The sequence below is a fragment of the Populus alba genome, chromosome 9, assembly GCF_005239225.2.
Source record: "Populus alba chromosome 9, ASM523922v2, whole genome shotgun sequence".
NCBI lineage: Eukaryota > Viridiplantae > Streptophyta > Magnoliopsida > Malpighiales > Salicaceae > Populus > Populus alba.
This window is the reverse complement of record NC_133292.1, coordinates 6,706,721-6,726,665: the sequence shown is the minus strand read 5'-3', so window position 1 is coordinate 6,726,665 and position 19,945 is coordinate 6,706,721. Positions and strand designations below refer to the sequence as shown.

Genomic DNA, 19,945 nt, shown 5'->3' with positions numbered 1-19,945 from the left:
ACTAGAAGGTATTTGGAAATATAATAGATTAGCAGCAGTTCTTTTTTAAAATAATTTTTGTTCAGAAATGCATTAAAATAATTTTTTTATTTTTTAAATTTATTTTTGATATCTGCCCATCAAAACAATCTGAAAACACTAAAAATGAATTTAAAAAAAAAAATCAAATTTTCATGAAAAGCAAGTTAAACACACCCACAAACAGCCACTAAGGAGAAGAAGAGCATAAAAGAAAATTGAAAGATCTCATGGCAAATGCACAAATGAAAATGAAAGATAACAAAGGTTATTGAAGCAAAATCCAGAAAGTTCATCGCCCCAATAAAGCAACACGATCCTTCTGTGTTGCCTGAGACAGGTTGATGTCAAAGAGCTCGCATCGAATAGGCATCTCCATCTCATAAAACGGGTTCTTTAGGACATAATCCGTGTACAATTCATATATGACTTTCAAGAGGCCTTCCATGTGCTGTGTTCCAGGTTCACACACCACAAAGAATTTTGTTCCTGTAGAAGGGAAAAAACCCAAATAAGTTTAAAAAGAAAATTCAAAAGCATTCAAAGAGGAACGAAGAGCTTGTCACTACAAATTCATAGTTTGAAAAACATGGACTTGAGATACTTTTAAAGAACATAAAACAGCCACAAATAAATACTCAAGTACCCAGCCCATCTACCTTAAAAAATGAGGCATGCTAACTAGAACCAAGAGTTAGGAAATAGCAAGCAATGCTCAGAACACTATAATCCATACGTTACAGAACCTGGCAGTTTCCGGTAAAAAAATTTGGATCTAACAATGAGCTAGCTGATAATAACTTTGGAAGGGTTGAAGTTCATTAAATTAAGAAAAGTGGTTTCCAAGTTCCTACACAGAAGAAATTGGCAAATAAGCATAAGATGGCAGGCTTATCAATAACCAAATAACTAAGAAATTGATACCTTGGTAAATTATAGAGCATTTCTCTTTCTAATATTGTACCTAGTCTGCTTGTAAATAAATAAATATATAAATAAAAAAAGGGTTGAGGTAGCCACCAGTGAGTGATTGGAAGCAATGAAGATCAAAGGTATCAGCTTCGAGGAGTTCAATGCCTAAACAACCAACAGTTGGTGATAGCTGCTGAGAGATGGCATGCATTGAGTGCCATAAACTAGCCACTCGTAAGCTATCATTTGTATCCATCCGTCCAGAAGATCCATAATCCTATTTAAAAAAAAAAAAATGCAACAGTAACCCAAACATCAAACATCACAAATTGTTATTATTAGCAGTAGTCAGTCACTTGTATTGCTTTCAATCATGATCCAATCAAGCATCACACCCCAAAATGCCGTTGTAATCGAATTGAAGGGAAGTAAACATCTTACCTTGTAGAAGATCAAACCACCTGATTTGTTGATGATGTAAAGGCTGTAAATTGCTGCCATTCCCAAGGGCTTTTTCAGATTCACACAAGCCTTTCTGAACTGATTTCTTTTTTGTTTTCTGAGGTGCAAAGAGAGGAAATGAGATGGGACGAGAGACAAATAGTTGTATCACTTCTCTTGTTCAGTAGTAAACCAATAAAGGAGATAATTGGAGTTAATGGATAATAACTCATTAAAGTTTATCAAAACTAATCAATTAGTCTCTGTGGTATAGACAATAATTAAATAACCCCTTTACTAGAGTTGACCTCTTTACCATATTCAATTTAGTTGGTTTTTTTTACAGAAAAAAAAGAACCCAAACATGCCTTCTTTCTTTTCCCATCTTACCTGCTTCTCTTCTCTTTTTAATTTTTAAAACAAGAAAAAACCAAAAATAAAAAATTGAAAAATAAAAAATAACATGAACTTGAAACGAATTTAAGAATGCATGGATTAAATGTATACTTTATGAAACTATGAAGTCTAGTTGATTAGTTTCATTATACCCTAATTTGTATAAATTATACCTAATTGAAATAATTTATCAACTCAACTGGTAACAAGGACCATCCCGAACTTGACATCAAAAAAAGGCTTTTGATTCTGCTGTTCTATCATACAACCCATCCATAAAACTTCAGTTGCCGGTTTAGGATTTGTTTACAAATCCTTATTTTGAGTAATATTAAACCATGGAATATTAACCTTAAAAACCCCTCTTAAGTTTGTTGATAAAAATAAGAAATCACCATGTCACACAATTAAGCCACCACAGAATTGATTTTCTAGTAATTTCTAGTATTATCAGAATCTATCATACAATTAATTCATTCATTAAAAAAAAATCCAGTTCAACTTATTTTAGTCCTTCTACACTCCACAACAAATTCACTTCTCCCTCATCCGGGCATAGAAAACACCATTTGACATTCAAGACAAAACTAGAAGAAACCGATTACAACCAGCTAAACCAAACATTAAGGATTCATGTCCTCCTCATGGATTTGCACAGCACAAACCTACTATGATAATTCATAAATTATTGTCACAAATACAACATCATTACTGAAATGCCACCTAGTTCATCCATATCAGTCACTGGCCACTTGTTATTGTATTTAAAATAAAAAAAAATGAAATCATATTTGAAATTTTCAGGGGACCACCTTTTAAAGAGAACTCACTAAGTGGATTGATTTGATTTCACCTGTGATTTTCAAATTTCACATGCTTATGGTCAGTATTTAAGTAGGAGCTTTAGAGGTAGTGAGGTACCAACTACCATAAAAGGTGCTCGGCAGGATTTTGTTCAAGTCAATGAGCAATTAATCACTAATCCCATAATATTAACAGCATCTGAAAAAGCAAGCTACTAATGAATATAATAAAATCATATTCTTGAGGTTTTATCCAATATACATCTTAAGTTTTTGTGTTGAGATGTGCTTGAGATATTTAAAAATATCAAAATGTATTGTTGAGAAATGAGCTAAATAGGTTGGCATCTAAAAAATGAAGTTTGGGTAAAGTTATGCCTAATTAGCTAGAAGATGCCAAGAAATTTTCACAACTTTACCATTGACAGCTGTTGATCCTAAATATTGCCTGTTAGATTTAAATACTTGAGTGAAGAAGATCCACACAGATGTGATAAAACGCTATCGTCGAATCTATTAAAGCTCAGGTCAAGGTTCTCTAGCTTCTTCAATTGTGATAATAGGACCTCAATACCAGCAAAAGAGTTGTTGCTATATGTAAGTCTCAATGCCCTCACCGTATGCAAAATAAAAGGTAAAAATAAGCTACCTCTACGCAAATTATACATAAAAAAGATTCATTAAGGCATCTTTAATCGTCACATTCTCAGAACATGCACTAAATTAAAAAAAAAAATCCATAAATGAGCAGCAAAAAGAAGGTGCTTTCAAAATAAGAAAAAATAAAACACCAAGTACTAACCGATCCGAAAAGAGTAGATAAGCAGAGCAATAAAAAAAAGAGTTAATAATCAATCAATCAGTTAGAGACCACAAATTCCAAGAAACAAAAAGAAATAGACAGAGCGGAGCAGAGCATACCTGAGTAATCAGATCTGAGAGTGAGAGAGAATTTCTTCTTCTTCGGATCAAAGTGAAATTTGATTTTCAGTGAGGGTTCGTTCGCTGATGGTTTGGCTCTGAGAAGGGGGTGCTTTGGTTTGGAGGAGACGATGAGACTACCACTTAATTCTGCGTGATTTCAATTCCCTTCTCTCTCTTTGCTTCTTTCTTACGGGCCGCATGCCACTCCTTGAAACGCTGCCGTATTATTCACTATTCAATTCTTACATTTATTTACTCTTATTATCTTTGTTGATTAATTTTCAACGATTATTCCTAATAATTCCGTACTTCACGCTCCATGCCACCGGAGTTTCTGTCACTCTCCAATTACTTGCCTCCCCCTTCCTTTGCAGTCGAATTTTACTAATCCTCTCTTACCCTACCCGCAACTTATTTTCAGAAAATGCAGTTAAATTCTCAATATCTTGATAAAAAATTATCCGTAAACTTATCGATGTAGCATGCATATTTTTATTGATTCTAACTTGTTCTAGCAATTTATAGAAGCAAGATAAAAATCTTGATACTGAGATAGAAGTAAAAGCAGCAGCAGCACTCGGATCAGGTCTTGCCATCTCGTTATTGGGACATAGTTTCCAATCGCTCTGTTTCTAATTTATCATAAACCAAATACAAGAGTTCAATTCACAGGTCCTAAACCTAAACGTAAAATCGGATCAAAGTATCATTAAATCACCTTTCGGGTCCAGAAAATACTAGCAGGTCCCCAGAAATCAAAATGCAAAGAGGCTGCCTCATGCTTCAAACATTTATAATTAATTCATTTTAATTAATTTCAATTAAAATCGAACACCTGCCAAACCAGGCATGCCACACGTATACTAACGAATCCATTTTAATTAATCTGTCTAAAATAATGCAAGAAATAAAAAGAGCCGAAAAAAGAGGCCAGGCCCCTGGAACTAACCCGTCAAAACAGCAAAATTGAATTACAAGCATCTGACCACTACTATCCGCCCATGCTGTCAAATACAAAATATAGGATTTTTATATTAAAAAAAAAAAAAAAAAGGGCTTCTCTTCCAATGTGTCTCTGTTCAATACATATCTCCACCTACTATTGACACAACAGGCAACACTCAGTTTTGTTTACAATATTTTGTGACAAAAGAACCCAATACTACGGCTGAAAGAACACTTGATCATTATGAATTCAATCATACTCGCACTAGAAAAATGCCCGCAAAAAAAAGAGAGACAGAGAGAGAGGAGAAGATAAGAAAAATCGGGGGTAAGCAAGGGTGCATGAGATACAACTATATGCAACACTGACGAATGTACAAGACCGCAAGTCAATTTAGTGAGCATCATCGTCTTTGGTCAGTTCCATGGAGGGGATGATGGTCTATAAATAAAATCTTGTGAAGAAGTTGTGCCATAGTTCAGATCAAGGTTGTGGAGCTGTTCCATGAGCTGGGAGCGCCTTTCCTTGAAGAAATCCAGTCGAGTTGTTAGTTCTACCAAAGCTGAAGATGCTGCTGATGGATGTCTTGGATAGTCCATCACCTGCAACAATGGTGAATGACAATACTGGTATCTAAGCGGATCGTTTGCATGGTATTATTAAAGAATTAGGTTCCTCAAACACGCAAGTTATGGGACCACATGATAAAATAAGGTTTTCATACAGGTCAATGCATCTGTCTTTTCAGCTTAACTCTCTAGCTGTCCAAATAATTGTGGGCAAACAGTTACCTCTACAGCTCTGGAAGTAGAGGGAGCAGAATCAACACCACAAAGCTCATCCATGGACATGTTTGTTGATGCCTCAGTACTTTTTGAGTCACTAAGATTTGCTGATTCCACAAATTGCTTTCGAGAAGGCTGCCTGCTGCTGCTTCCAGTTGCTAACCCTGGTCCTTTAATATGCTTCCAATCGGTACCCAACAAGCCCTCCTACAGCATAGAAGCCATGTTCCATATTTAAGAGCACATGCAGGTATTATTTGAAACAAGAGGTGAAACAATGCTGCAAATAAAAGACTTCAAGACAACGGATTCTAGAGCTCAAGAGGAATTAATCAAAGAGGCACCACATCATAAAGGAAATACAATTGATACATCACTGGTGTCATTGTTTCCTCTTTATTTTTATTTTCCAATTTTCTAAACCATTTGGAGAAAACATACTCAATGAATCAAGATACCCTAGAAAAGGAGCTTCTCCATCTCCTTGATCAATTTATGTTCCAGATAATTATTTCAACCTTAAATGATCCCTAACTCGTGCAAGTTAGTAATCAATGTTGTAGTAAAACCACATCAGAATCTCTAATGCAACCTATTGCCAGGATATCATGATCTTGGGACCTACAATCAGCAATAAAGCTTTAGCAAAATGAGTAGAGGAACATATGAGTAGTAGTAGCAGTTAATTTGAACACTAGTAAGCATTGCATTCAATTTTTTCTTTGGCATGCCATGAACTTTAGTTTAATCACTCTTCCCCATAGGGATGAAAGTTGGATTTTTGTTTGGCAGTCACCCAGGCAGGTCATCCTTAAAATACTGAACATCAACTAAATCACTGGTCAGTTTGACCACCAATGGAGGAGCACGAGTATGGGGTAAAAGGTTGGAAATGGGAAAGGATAATGAAATATGAGTTGGAATGATCTTTCTCAAGCTCATAATATGTTTTATTTATGTGAATCTCATAAAGGCAATCAACTGGGAAACAGAGCTCCAAGTACCTCAGTTCTCTGTTTCCTCTCATGATTAACAACAGCAACAGTTGTATCAAAATCTTGCTGCAAAAATCTCCTGCAGAAATCAAACACAAAATGGGAAATACAGTAAGCATATGATAGCAGTGAAACAGCCCATCTCATCAAGGCCTCTTCCATCTACACCACTAGGTGAAACAATGTATCTAAATTCCTAGATAGTGACAGTATGAAAGTTCTGTTTAACGATCCTTGTTAACTCAAGGAAAAGTGACATGCAACTAATTGTAATTACAGCCACCTTAAGTGGAGAAATTAAAAAATGATAAGACTTTGCAGACTCACTGTTGAGGGTTATGATTTTGAACATGTTGAAAACAATCACTTGCATCCGAAAGGGAACCATAGTGATGCTGTCTTTGCTGATTAAGTTGATGGTGGAGCTCTGCAACTTTTTGCTTCAACCTGGCCACATCTGCTTCAGCAAGAGCAATCTCCTCAAGCTCAGCCCTCGTCTTCGCATCATTTTAAATCACAAGAATGGGTGTTAGTCCAGATTGGAAGGAAAGAAAAGTGGGGAAAAAACCAAAAAACTCCTAAGGATCTATACATACTTTAGAATCCATGCCGTGAGAACTGGAGAACTGTCCTGAAGACATGCTCAAACCAACTTCCAATGCAGCTCTAAGATCTCTTTCAGCTTGCAGCTGCTCTTGCAATCTTGCAACCTAGTGGTCATTAACTTTCAGTCAACAAAAACAGTGTGGAAAAAAAAAAGCTATTAATTTTACTCCACATGCAAATACAATTATATAGGCTGATTAAGTATGCCCACGGAAGCAGAAGAAGCCAATGATCGTGATGCAGTTCCAGAATACTAGAAACATGTGATAAGGTGTACCATCAACACAAACTGGTACTAGAGATAGCAAGCATAGAATGCCTGCCATTACTCTGTCAAAATTGCACAGAGATTAACTAAATAGTAGCATTCTTCCTTAATTTGTTCCATTCTTGTGTGGTGGAACTGGCTTGATTTAGTTTGTGTATTTCCCCACATGTCTACTGAAGTAAAAATAGTACGTTCAAATTAAGCAGGACTAATTTCTAACAACAATTTTAACATTCAAGGTGAAAAGCAACAAACTGATAAAACGTGGTGAAACATTGGAAAGAGAAAGCAGCATTTGACAAGCTAAAAATAATTACATCTTGTTCAAGTGCTAAGCGACGCTCATGCAAAGCTTGCTTTCTCCTCTCTAAGCTTGCTTGTAAAATGGCATTTCCACGAGCCTGGACAGATGGAATAACCAATCCTATCAGGAAAACATCCCAACATTCCATAATTGAACAGGAAGCAGATTTAAAGAAAATATTGAGACCTCCTTTGCAATTCTGTGCCTCAAGTCATTCTTTGTTAGCTCAAGCCTCTGAATAGCAAGCCTGAAAGCAGTACAACTCTATACAGTTAAATAGAATAGCACCAAATATGGATCAAATTAAACATGAAAAAGTTAGTTAGTGACAGTTGAGCTTCAAAGAAAACTCAGAAGATAATGCAAGAACCTATCGAATAATTACTTTTGAACTAACTATGACTGTAAACAGTTGAGTATGTTCATGTACTGAGGCAGGGATATGGAAGGAAAGCAAGAGCTGCAATTCAGAATAATCTTGCCAGCTTTTTTAAAGAGAAACGGAGACAAATAATGAAAATAAAATCATAATTAGCAAAAACATAATCCAATGCATGCTGCTTCTGTAAGCATAACTCTTTACTAAGATTCCAATATACAGTTTCTGATTTCACATTTCCCTGCTCAGATTCAACCAGATGAGATATGTTTCTTGAATTTGTATTTTTTTTTTTCTGTAAAAAAAAAAGCCATATAATATGAAATGCCAAGTTAGAAAATGATGTCACATGAAAACTTTCAAGGAGAAAAGAGAAGGAAAATAACAATCATAACTGAAATGAGAGGACCAGATCACATTAGGCCCAAGTGGAATCCATACCAATAACTAATGCCAATGATGTACTTATTACTTGAACACTACATGTTGCTTTCAGGGAGTGCACAATATCAAGGCAGATACATTCTTTAAACTTGCATGGCAGCATGGGCTAATGAAAGATATGGATAAATATGATTCTCAGGTTTAAAATGTCAAAGAACATGTATTAGTGCTGTAGAACACAATGCATAAAACGAGTATCTTACTCCTCTTCCCCGGAAGAATCAACTGATTCCATTGACGGTGTCTTTCTGGCCTGCATAAAGATAAGTAGCATTATTAGGCTTCTAATTACAATCTCCGAATATAAACTGCAAGAAATCAATTGATACAAAATCACACTTTCTTCCTTCCCAAGAGAGAAAACCTATGCCACCCCACTCCCCCAACTGCTATAAATATTAGGAGCAGGAACAGTTTTGAATGGGTGGGGAACCAATTTGAGGCAATTACAACACTCACTTCATACATCCTTCAAGGCATCTTATACTTTCCTTAGAAATTATGATCCATGCATGACCGTTATATGTATATAACCACATCAAGTTTACAGCATAATAATATGGCAACAGTCAAATTGTGTAAGCCTGTGATGGTTGTCCCTGCTTTGCATTCATTTGGCCCCTTGAGTTGAACTTGCAGTGCTTGATCCCTCAGAAGAAACTTAATCAGTTCCTTTTGAAACTTTAAATTCATAATCAAGATGCATTGCTCTAAAAACCTTTCACCTGCCTACCATAAAGGGTGAGGTTTTCAGATAAATATCCTCGTTGGAAAATTTATCAGGATATTCTCTAATTGAAAAAAAAAGTATCATTAACTGCATGTGATATCAGGGTTTTCGGTAATTAATACATGACAGAAAAATATCAGAAGATGATAGCTTACGTTACTTCTTCCCCAGAATGTCGATCGCTTCCCATTGAGATTAGAGGCTGCAACTTTACCTGCTGACTTCTCAGCAGATGATTCCACTCCAGATATGGGCATGGGAGACACAGGATCCACTGAAGATAGAATTTCACCCATTGACCGGTAAGATTCACCAGTTGGTAACACACTTGAAACATCCATCTCGTTTGCTGAATTTTCATTTCCTTTCTTTGGTTTACTTTTTTGTTCTATGGGTTGAGCATTGGAATCTCTTGTTTGTACAGGATCAACAGATATATTTGAACTCTCAGCTGGAGCATTATTGGTTCTAGGTGATCCAACATCTGAATCATCACCACCAAAAGCCTGCAAGAGTACAAGATGAATATATGCATTGGGCAAGATAACTATAGCTCAACACTGGCAAGTATTTGAACAAAGTTGAACCAAACAAAAACTATATGGGATGCCATTATGAAATTTAAACAATTTAAAATCTATGTTCCATTACTTTTAACCTCGCAGTTAGCAAAACAAAGGAAATTTAAGAGAAGTAACCAGATGGTTGCATGGGCCCAAGCAGCAGTAAGAAGAAGGGAAAGATCCTTGATGACCATAACCCAATCAATTATTAGGAGATTTTTATTCACACACTTTATAGGCAAAAGGCAGGTGACGAATGCATAAATCCCAAATATTCATGAAAATGCAACTGTCTCCACTGCAATGAAACCCACTCAAATACAGGAATCTTCCTACAGCAATTCTCCACTTATTGTCATCACAATGATTAAGATACTCTGGATAAAAGAAAGCTGGAATCCTTAAAAGTTTCTCCACAAAACCAACATTCCATGAATTGTCCATTATTTGACTCATCAGCAAAAAGTTTCAAAACAAAAACTAAGAGCACCAATTAAGAGAGACAAGGACCATTCAAATCCCAATTATCACAATTGTGTCCATGTTGATGATATTAAGTGCATGTTGTCTAACGTGTGTTGATGTCATTTAAAAACAAATATACTGCAATGATATACCAAAAAATCACAGGATGAAATTTAGGACACTAGCACTCATCACTCCCCACTTAAAATCCAAACAAAACCACTACCCCAGTATTTGTAAATGACAACATTTAGAAAATCACCAGAAGCAGAAAAAAGTTATCTTTTCCTATCTTTTCCAGGAAGCACAGAAAATCTAACACAAATAGTTAAACTGATTATAACATCCCAGCAATTCCAGGCTGAAGACTCATCTCCCCGCAGCATGTGATGGGTGCAGAAAATTTCATTTTCCCAGAGACATGATCACGACTTATATCACTAGTGAAAGGAAGAGAAAAAAGGTCAGAGACATGCAAGTGTTTATAAGAGAACCTTATAATCATAGAGATCACTGTCAGCAGAACCACTGCTTTCACTTAATTTTCCACTTAGTACACGTTCAGGGTCATCATCTGAATCTTGATCGACTTCATTTTCTGCATCATGATAACCATTTTCTTTCATGTCCATATTTTCATCATCAGTTGAATCATCACTCCCACTGTTTTCTATCCGAGAATCAGCTGAAATAGAGCACCTGTGTAGATTTTCATCCTGAGACAACATACAATAGTTAAGCATCATTCTTCATACAAGGATCCATAGTTGTCAGTAATCCTCAATACATAATAATCACACACTATTATCAATTTATGCCACTTTTTAAAAGGATTGTTAAAAGTAAAAATGCACTGATAGAAATATAGTGAAAAAGAAAGATTGTTGAACAATGGTGGCTTGGAACAGCATTAGACCAACTGACTTACTATTTTCTAGAATGAGTTATTATCATGGAGTCAACCTTATCCATTGATGGGTCAATTTTCATATCTTATCCAGGTAAACACTAAATTCAGGTGTCCTCCCTATACATTACAAGCAAAGTCCCCTTAAACAAGCTGAAACCAAAACTAACTTGACAAATCATGATTGCGTGTGTAAAAGAAAATTTAGCAGTATTTCGAGTTTCATAACAGCAGCACAATTTGTATCAAACACGGAAATTGGAATACCAGAACTCAATTATGAAACAAAGGAACTGAGAGTATCTTACATCGAAAATATTTTCATACTCCTCCAGAAGTGTTGTAGTAATGGCTTGAGCATTATTAGCAGCATTTGCAGCAGCAAGCAGCTGGGCAGAATTATCACCATTAACATCAAAGTCATCCTCCAACTCGCATTCACCAGCTAATAAAGGACGCAGTAGCAAGGGTGCCATGCAAGCAGCAACAGCAGATGGATTCATTCGATTTTCATGAGCATGTGAAGAGATTGTGTGCATCATCTTCAGAATTCTGCAATAATGACCAGCTTAGCAACTAGATTTTATTTTATTTTCAACACTTGGGTACTAGATTGAAGCAAATATAAAATAGATGTACAGAAAATTCTGATGAGAACCTAACAGTCTTCAGTCACAAAACAAATAAATTTGAAGTGCAATTGCAAACATGGAAAGATTACCTCTGTAATAAACGCCGATTTGGTTCCGGAAATGTCTCCACTATTGCAGAGCGCATTGCATTAATCCGAGCTTCCTTTCGATCGATTTCTTGTAAAATACAGCAGCAAACAAACAATATCAGTATCTAACAATACAAATAAAGTTCTAGTCCACTAATAAGATAAGGAAATACTTCTATGCTGCACATGAAAACATATAGAAAATAACTTTTGAGAAAAGATCTAATAGGCTTTTATTTTTCCATTTTGAAGACTTATTTATTCAGACACTTGACTAGTTGATTTATTTTTACGCACTCAATGATGATCTGATTTCAGGTGCAGGAATAAAAGGAAGATTTTAGCTTGATAAGTAATTTTTTTAGCTCATCTTTGATGAGATGAAAGTCAGTACTTAGCATTTTTGAATTAACCAACACTTAGGAAATGTGTAATATGTAAGCATTTTGCACATTCATTCAACATTAACCAATTTAACCCGCTTCTTCAGATTATTCGGATTAAACATTACGTTATAAACCAAATCTGAGCTATCTATATGGGATTAAGAGGGAAAACAAAAACTACAATTTCATGAATGATGGACATGAAAGCTTTCCTATCATTCGAAAAGAAGTTTGATTTAGAATATCAATGAGTATGGAATGTTGAAATGATTCCTCAAAATTATTCAAGAAACAACATTTAAGCGATAATGCATTACATTCATAAATTATAAAATAAGAAATGAAGGGCGACACAGATTCAAACTTACTATAAGCCTCTAGCAATGCGGTGCAGCAAGATGCAGGAACTGGAGAGGAGGGCAGTTCCCTTAAAACATGCTGCATTTAAAAAAAAAAAGTGGGATGAATAAGCACAAAGTGTATAATATAAAGGCACAAGTTATATCATGCAAAGCCAGAAAGTACCTTCACACAATCACCAACAACATGAGCATCCTCATCTGGTTCAAATTCGTTCTTGCCTAGAAATGATCAAGAAAAATTGAGCAGAGGTCTCAGTTTAGAAGATGTGCAAGCATTTTAAAACAAAGGAAATATTTATTAAATTAAGCTGGGATCTTCCAAAAAGTACAAGAGTTCTCCAATTCATCAAAAGCATTAAAGAGAATGCTAACTTGAAAGGAAATGATACCATGTTCATATTCTTGAACTCTGCGGTCAACTTCCTCAACATCTGCAGCTTGACGTAAGATTCCTTCAACTTTAGCTCCTGAAAGATATGCACCATAAGACAGCAAGCAAGCACACCACATGTAGGAACAATATTGGTCCATAAATTTTTTTGTTATATATATTACACCAAAACAGCCAAATGTTGTGCAACCCCAAAGTACATTGCAACTGCAAAAGATACATGATAAAAAAAAGTAAATGAAGCAAGAAAGACTAAGAGAGGGGTGGAAAAAAGTTAAGTCCAAAAACTGCTGTCCTGCTATTTTGCACCATTTTTGTAACCGTGATGCCACACTTCTGCAGGGCATATTATCATCAAGTTACGAATGCAAATGCTAGTCACTATTTGATAGCGTAGCCCGTTACATATGTATTTGTCTGCTGAAATCATTTTTTTCCTAATAAAGAAAAAAGGCATTAATATAAAACACCAGTTTTCCTACCACAATAAATTACAAAACCAGATTTAGGGAAGAAATAAGTACATAAACTTAAGAAAATGACAGAAAAGCCACATTTTTCATTTCAAGAAAATTGCAGATTATAGAATAACAAGCTCAACACAATTAGGGATTATAACTTTACCAAACTTTTCAAGAAATCGGAGAGCTTTCTCAAGGAATGATGGACCCCCATCAATATCTTCAAGGGCAAGTAAAATGGGTCTTCCAACAACCAATGACTTAACTGGACGTTTATCCCTCCCTAATCAAAATATCATTTTAAGTGAAAAGACAACAGAGAAATTAGCATGTGTCTGGCTGAATGAAGATCATTTCTGAAAGAAAGGGAAAAGGGAAAATGACAAGATTTATGGTGGAGAAGAACAAACATTGGTGGAAAGACCCTTCAATAGCTTCATTTGTGTCATTTCGGAATATCCCATTGTGTCTCATTACAAGGGCAGGACTTGGTGCTTGTGCAAGGGCAAGTTCAAGGGCTGTCTTCCACTCATACAAATCCTCTGACGTCTCAGCCTGAAATTTAGAACAGGAAAATCAAAAAGGCCATAAACATTGAGTACACTTGAAGAAATAAGCAACATTGAAAGGAAAGAGAAAATGACATGCCTATAAAGAATCAAGCTGGGAAAAAAAAAGGGGGATAAACGAAGCACCTTAAGGGTGAAAGCTCGGCCATCACGTCCATCAGGAAACAAGACAGTTAATAATTTCTTATCTTCTCTAACGACAACACTGAAATTAAAAATAACAACTATTATCAATAGTCTTCAGAACACAACTACACATAGTATTTAGTGACCAAACTTACCTTCCAGAATTGTTCAAATCAATGCCCCCTAAAGTAAGATTTACTTCACCACCTCTTTGTGGTAGAGCACTCTACATGGAAACAAAATATGAGCATTGTTACAATTAATTCATAATCATAAGAAAAATCAGGTAAAGTGAGCCAAGTAGTATAATGAACAGGAGATGACACGTGTTAAAGCATCAATTATTTACAAAGAAACTGGATATATATCAAATGCTGTAAGAAAGGAAACATCATTGCAATTATATTACCAAAATGCGTAACTAGATCAAACATTATTTTACAACTCCAAAAAAGTAACCACATTGTGTAAGAATATAACATAATGAATTTCTAATTCATTGAAAAGAAAGGATTTATGAAGAAGAAGAACCAAGTATATGAAGACAACAAATAACACATGCCACATGAAAGTTTTAAGCAAAATTTTCAAAGATACAAATCCTTCCGTGTGATAACAGAGTTTGGCAATTCTTTAAGTACAATAGGAAGGGGGACAAGAGGGCATGTTCAGCTTAGTGTATGGGCACAATGACACATAAAGTTAGATAAGACATGCTGCCTTTCTTTGCCTATCATTAAATTGAGCTTTCAACAGTTTGCGGTCTTTGAGGTGTAACTCAAACAAGCACCAAAACAATGAAAATGTTAGTGTCAATATAGGTTTCTGCTCACACCTATATTTAATGCTAAGAGTGGATGATCTACATGCAACCCCCGTCCATCACAAATACGGGCAATTGCAAAATGACTATAAAACATACATACATGCATACCAAAATATATATAAAGAGGGAGAGAGAGAAGATGGGATGAAATAAATCATACTGACAGGGTCATTTTTGAAGAACACCAAGGAAGTGCGTGTGAGGATAAACCACCGCTTCTTCCATGACTTCCAGCCTATTCCTGCAGAAATTCAACATTAACTTAATTGAGTAACTGCAAAAGGTCTCAACAAGCTCTAATGATAATTCAATGAAATAAAATAATTAATACTAATACACTTCAACCTGTATTGATAAAAATCCATTGCTAGCAAAAGCCTTTATGCAATTAATAATTAAGCAAATATCTTTATCATCTAAAAAAAATGTAAGGCTAATGGGTGGGAAAAAAATGTAATTGTTCAAGCTGAGAAAGCATGGATGAAGAATTTGGGAATTTTTAGGTAGCATGTAATTCTACCTAATATGCTATGGTATTGAATATCCAGTTCTCAAGGTAGATGTAAGGCATTCTGAAAATGAATGTTCACAACACCCAGCAATCAGGAAATTGGTAAAAGCACTTCAAATTCATGCCTACATCTATCCATATACTTCATTGAAGAAAATCATTGTAACTGAATGTAGCAACTGCACAGAAGCCAAGTGACATAAATATGTACTTAAATCAAACAAGGTATGATATAAAAAATTTGAGAACCTAACCAGGACAGAGAAAAATGAAACACGGATCAACAAAAAGAAATTTTACCAACCTTTTGAGGAAATGAAAAGCGGGCCACTCTTGAAAACCTGTGAATGTCACATAGACGATATAAATTATTAATAATTGCCTAACATATAGAGACAACTAATAGGAAATAACCCGTGTACTTGCTGCATTCCTCGATGATATCATCGAGTGAACAGCCAAAATATTGTATGAGCTGCTAATAAAATACGTATAATTAACATAATTTTGGTTTTATAAAGCATTTATTTCCAGAAAAATCATGTAGCAATACATTTATCTCGAGAGTTGAGATCTTTCTACTAGCTATGTAGTGAACAACCACCATTTAGCATCCCATGGTTCACGGTTGGCCATCTAATTTTAGAGTATGATGTACAGCCACAGTTTCCAAAGAAAGCAACTCTAGTTAAACCTTAATAATATCAAAATTCCATGTAATATTGAACGGTTTATTTGGTAAATTGTACAAATTGCCCATTAAAATTTGACACAAAGCAAAGATATTTCAGCATGAAACATCTAAACTACAGGAAATCAAATCATGTTCTATTTTCTCGCTATAAAATTTCAAATTGCCAAGTCTCAGCACTACAGCTTCTAACAGAATTAAATATCCAACCATCCTGATTTAATCCTCGATCGCAACTACTTATCTAAAATGAAAATGAAAGAATGATTCATCCTTTGACAAAGCAAGTGAAGAATAAATTAGCTTCAAAACCCACATTATGTCTGGGATGAAACCTGGTGTCGTGTCCCTCCCACTGCATTGTTAATCATGGGTTCAGTTTCTAATGATTACAAATTTTAAAAAATGTTAACATGTTTTGCACCACAAACTCCTTTACTTTTTCTGCGTGTTATTACAGTATAAAACAAACCAATCTTTTATCTCCTTATCTCCGTTATTTCTCATCGAGACAAAAAGAAACAAATGCACTTCAAAAACTCTATTGCCAGGAAAATATATATATATATATATATATATATATAAACCTCCTTACCCACACCGAATCAGAAAAACCCAAAAATAGGAAAAAAAAATATTTCAACTTCAACCTAGACCAGAAGAAAATATATTACTGTTTCAGTTATTGACTAAAACAAAGATCCAAGAAAAAACCAACTCACATTCAAATGCAACCAAAAAAAAAATTAAAAGGAGGGGGGGTAAACACGCACCGTATTGGAAGGTCCGACTCTTGGCCGCTCGAAAGCCGCTAGAGAAGCCGAAGACATTAAAACTGAAGTAAAAAAAACCAGAATAGTCCTTAAAAATGCTTAACATTTCCAAGTAGAATTTCTTAACTTCTCCATTGAGTCAACTCGCAGGAGCCGAGTTCCGCATCGAAGATCGGCTCTTTATCCTGAACTCAAAAGACAGTTCAAGATCTGACTGATTATGTGAAACTAGTTAGGGTTTTTTTGATTTGATAAGAAAAAGAGACAATAAAGAATAAACAACAACAGCCAGAGCTACCAAGCAGCGGGTAATCACTGTTGATTTATTAATGCTTGTCTCTTTGTTTATTTATTTATCTCGTCTGGTTAAAATTAAGTTTTGATGAGAGTATTGGTTTTAGGTATTGGATTAGGTAGGGACTGGAGAGAAGGAGGGTAGCAGTAGTGGTTGTGCAGTAATAATTTTGTAATCTGTGTGTGTCTGTGTGGGAGAGAGGGAGAGGGGGAGAGAGAGAGAGACTTTGGCCTTTGTCTTTGCTTTTCACCCACTTCTCTTGCTGGCTGGGGGTGGGGGTGTTGGTCAGATCAGGTCAGGGTCCAATTAAACTCTGCCACGTTTACGACATTTGAACTTGTTTTGAAACCGCTAAGCTTGTTTATTTATTTATTTATTATTTAAGCGTTTTTTTCTAAAGTAAAAGAGAGAAAAGAAAAAAAAAACTATTTCGCCAAAGTAATGCTCTTGTTTGCTTTTTCATTGAAAGAAATCGTATTATTTTTCAGTTTAACTCCGCGTCAAATTGTTTTTTATGTCGTAAATATTTTATCTTAACAATTTAAATATGTTTTATTAATAATTTAATAATTTCTCTTAAAAAAAGTGTTGGAAGACTATAAAAATAAAAGAGGGTTTCCTTTAAAAGAAACTACGTCGGTTTCAAACACCCAGCTTTAAAATATTATTTGAAAGAATTCGGAGGAAAAAAAAAGTTATCAATGTTGCGTGAAAAAGATAAAATTACAGTAGGAGGTTACATATGGTAGCATTATTACTCAAAACGTGAGAAAACAATGCGATTTGTGGTATAATTTCAGAATCCAAAACCCAACGTGTTTAGTACAAGAAAAATATTTATTTGATAAACCTCGAGATCATCTAATGATCATATGATGATTTCGGCGCGTGTGTGTGCATGTTAAATAGAAAAAAACAGCTTAGGGCTCTTGGATTTTTTTTTCCTCTCGAAGAATCAGTAGTTCAGTACTGTCGGATTTTAATCACGCACGACAGCAAAATTTTCTCTAGCTCATTTAATTCTTACCAAAATAACAACAATTCTTATGAATAATAATTATATAACAGGTAAATAGTAAAAGCTTATAATTAAAAAAAATTATTTTTTTTATTTTATATTCATGTCATATAGCTACTAATATAATAGCCACCAGAGATTTACATAATTGTTAACTTCAAGACTCATGGATTAGTCATGATACATGCAAGCTGGCACAAACACACATATTAATAAAAAAAACAAATATATATATATATATATATATTAAATAACAAACTTTAACCTGAGATATATAATTCAACGGGTCAGATTTTAGATTTACTTCATTAGAAGTTATCAATTTGAGCTTCAGAAACCTCGTGGCTACTAGAGATTTACATATTCATTAATTTTAGAGTCATGAGATTTGTTTTCTAAAAATTACCAATTCGAGTTCTATAAACCTCGGGGTTATTAGAGATTTACATGTTTGTTAACTTTAGGGCCTATAAAATCAATCGAGATATCTGTAAATTGACTCAAACATCCATGTTAATAATATATATATATATATATATATATATATATTCAATAACATCATACCAATGCAGAAAAAAACACCAGCAAATTGAAAGCCCACATGTGACTTCGGTGAGCTGGTCCATGTAGTTTTACAACTACCAAAGTCATCCCCCTTCCATCAAAACAGAGAACCATTGCCTGTCTCTCTCTTTCAAGGTGTGTCGTTGTCATTACAGTCTAATTATATTTTTTAAAAATACTATTTTTTTATTTTTAAAAATTATTTTAATATACCGAGATGAAAAAATCTCTGTTATTTTCTCAAGCAGCCACTAAATCAGTGCACGAGCACGAAGGGCGTGTTTTATTTACTTCCTCGAATCTATTTACTTCTCCGTGTATAATTTTACATGCCGGTGAATATCAAGTTCACGCGCTTACCCACGCGCTACTCTTTACGGGACGCATAGCAACAAATTCTGCCCCGGCCCCTGTTACCCCGTGATCCACTAATCTCTCCTCTGATAGGGGCGTGCAAAGCAGATTCTAGTTTTGAGAGTCTGCATACGGAGAGGATGGTATCATGTTACCGAATTATGCAGCCACAGGTCTCGTGCCTCTCTGCACCGGTTTGTCTATTTCGGTTGAAACAAAAACCAAAGAATACGATGAAACATTACGTTAAAGTTCCGTGTGGTAATGTTTGTTAAAATATTTTTATATTTGAAAATGTATTAAAATAATATATTTTTAATTTTTTTAATATTAATATATTAAAATGATTTAAAAATATATAAAAATATATTTTTTTTCAAAAATATTTTTAGATGTAAAAATAAAAAGCCGTTGCACCTGTACTGCAAAAGCAGCGGTGCACGGTGGTCCTCTGATGACTGCACTATATCAGTTATCTTGGACCAATTGGGTTTTGGCCCAAAACAAGTGCCCTGTACGAGCATTGAATCCTGCTAACAAGTTTTGAGCTTTTTCGGACCATGCCAAAAAGTATTTTTGGGTCCATTTAAGGCCCAGTAACAAATCAAATCACTGGTCCTTTGTTGTTGGTGTCTCTTATTTAGTCGCAATCTTCTTCTTTTTTTCTATTTTTTTATGGTGCTAAAAAGCCTAAAACGATTAGAGTGAAAGTAGCTGAGTTGATATTTTACTTGTGGTTTGCCGACAACTGGATATTTTTTTTTCAGTAAATAAAATAAATATTCGGGCTTTAATATATAAAAAAATTAAAACTCTTAAACAAAAATGTATATATATATATATATAAGATTAAAATATTTAATCTTACAAAATACATACTCAATTATATTTAATAACTTTATTTTTTATAATAAATTTTTTATTTATTCAAATGATTAATAAAACTATAAAGTTTAACTTTGAAATAATTTAATATTAAAAAAAATAATGGTAACATAAAAAATAACAAAG

General features: G+C 34.6%; 2 protein-coding genes across 3 annotated transcripts; both read right to left on the bottom strand.

Moving 5' to 3' along the window:
- Positions 1 to 209: 209 nt before the first annotated feature.
- On the bottom strand, positions 210 to 3,630 carry LOC118027627 (uncharacterized). The gene is made up of 4 exons (XM_073411229.1): positions 3,497 to 3,630; positions 1,372 to 1,494; positions 1,039 to 1,207; positions 210 to 507 (listed from the first exon to the last, which is right to left on the bottom strand). Exons 2-4 carry the CDS (start codon positions 1,429 to 1,431, stop codon positions 311 to 313), a joined length of 426 nt encoding a protein of 141 aa, XP_073267330.1. The 5' UTR covers positions 1,432 to 1,494; positions 3,497 to 3,630; the 3' UTR covers positions 210 to 310.
- Positions 3,492 to 17,242, bottom strand: LOC118027629 (rho GTPase-activating protein 7). Of its 2 annotated transcripts, XM_035031024.2 has the most exons (22): positions 16,704 to 17,242; positions 15,544 to 15,580; positions 14,893 to 14,969; positions 14,058 to 14,128; positions 13,903 to 13,981; positions 13,618 to 13,762; positions 13,371 to 13,490; positions 12,745 to 12,822; positions 12,519 to 12,574; positions 12,362 to 12,431; positions 11,608 to 11,695; positions 11,195 to 11,438; positions 10,474 to 10,695; positions 9,107 to 9,457; positions 8,425 to 8,474; positions 7,585 to 7,645; positions 7,412 to 7,495; positions 6,817 to 6,930; positions 6,548 to 6,717; positions 6,230 to 6,299; positions 5,232 to 5,432; positions 3,492 to 5,042 (listed from the first exon to the last, which is right to left on the bottom strand). In XM_035031024.2, exons 1-22 carry the CDS (start codon positions 16,758 to 16,760, stop codon positions 4,857 to 4,859), a joined length of 2,631 nt encoding a protein of 876 aa, XP_034886915.1. In that variant the 5' UTR covers positions 16,761 to 17,242; the 3' UTR covers positions 3,492 to 4,856. The 2 variants fall into 2 exon arrangements, with proteins under 2 accessions (XP_034886915.1, XP_073267329.1); XM_073411228.1 differs by lacking the exons at positions 15,544 to 15,580; positions 16,704 to 17,242 and having other exon boundaries at positions 14,889 to 14,969.
- Between the last annotated feature and the right edge of the window lie 2,703 nt (positions 17,243 to 19,945).

What these genes read in the sequence shown, in the direction of transcription:
- LOC118027627 (XM_073411229.1), bottom strand. Translation starts at nt 1,431, where the DNA reads ATGGCAGCAATTTACAGCCTTTACATCATCAACAAATCAGGTGGTTTG. An exon ending in GTGGTTTGATCTTCTACAAG is followed by an intron (nt 1,208 to 1,371) that starts GTAAGATGTTTA and finishes TTTTTTAAATAG; the next exon opens with GATTATGGATCTTCTGGACG. An exon ending in TTGCTTCCAATCACTCACTG is followed by an intron (nt 508 to 1,038) that starts GTGGCTACCTCA and finishes TCCCTTCTACAG; the next exon opens with GAACAAAATTCTTTGTGGTG.
- LOC118027629 (XM_035031024.2), bottom strand. Translation starts at nt 16,760, where the DNA reads ATGTCTTCGGCTTCTCTAGCGGCTTTCGAGCGGCCAAGAGTCGGACCT. An exon ending in CCGATTTCTTGAAAAGTTTG is followed by an intron (nt 12,823 to 13,370) that starts GTAAAGTTATAA and finishes CATATCTTTCAG; the next exon opens with GAGCTAAAGTTGAAGGAATC. An exon ending in CTACTTCCAGAGCTGTAGAG is followed by an intron (nt 5,043 to 5,231) that starts GTAACTGTTTGC and finishes CCATTGTTGCAG; the next exon opens with GTGATGGACTATCCAAGACA.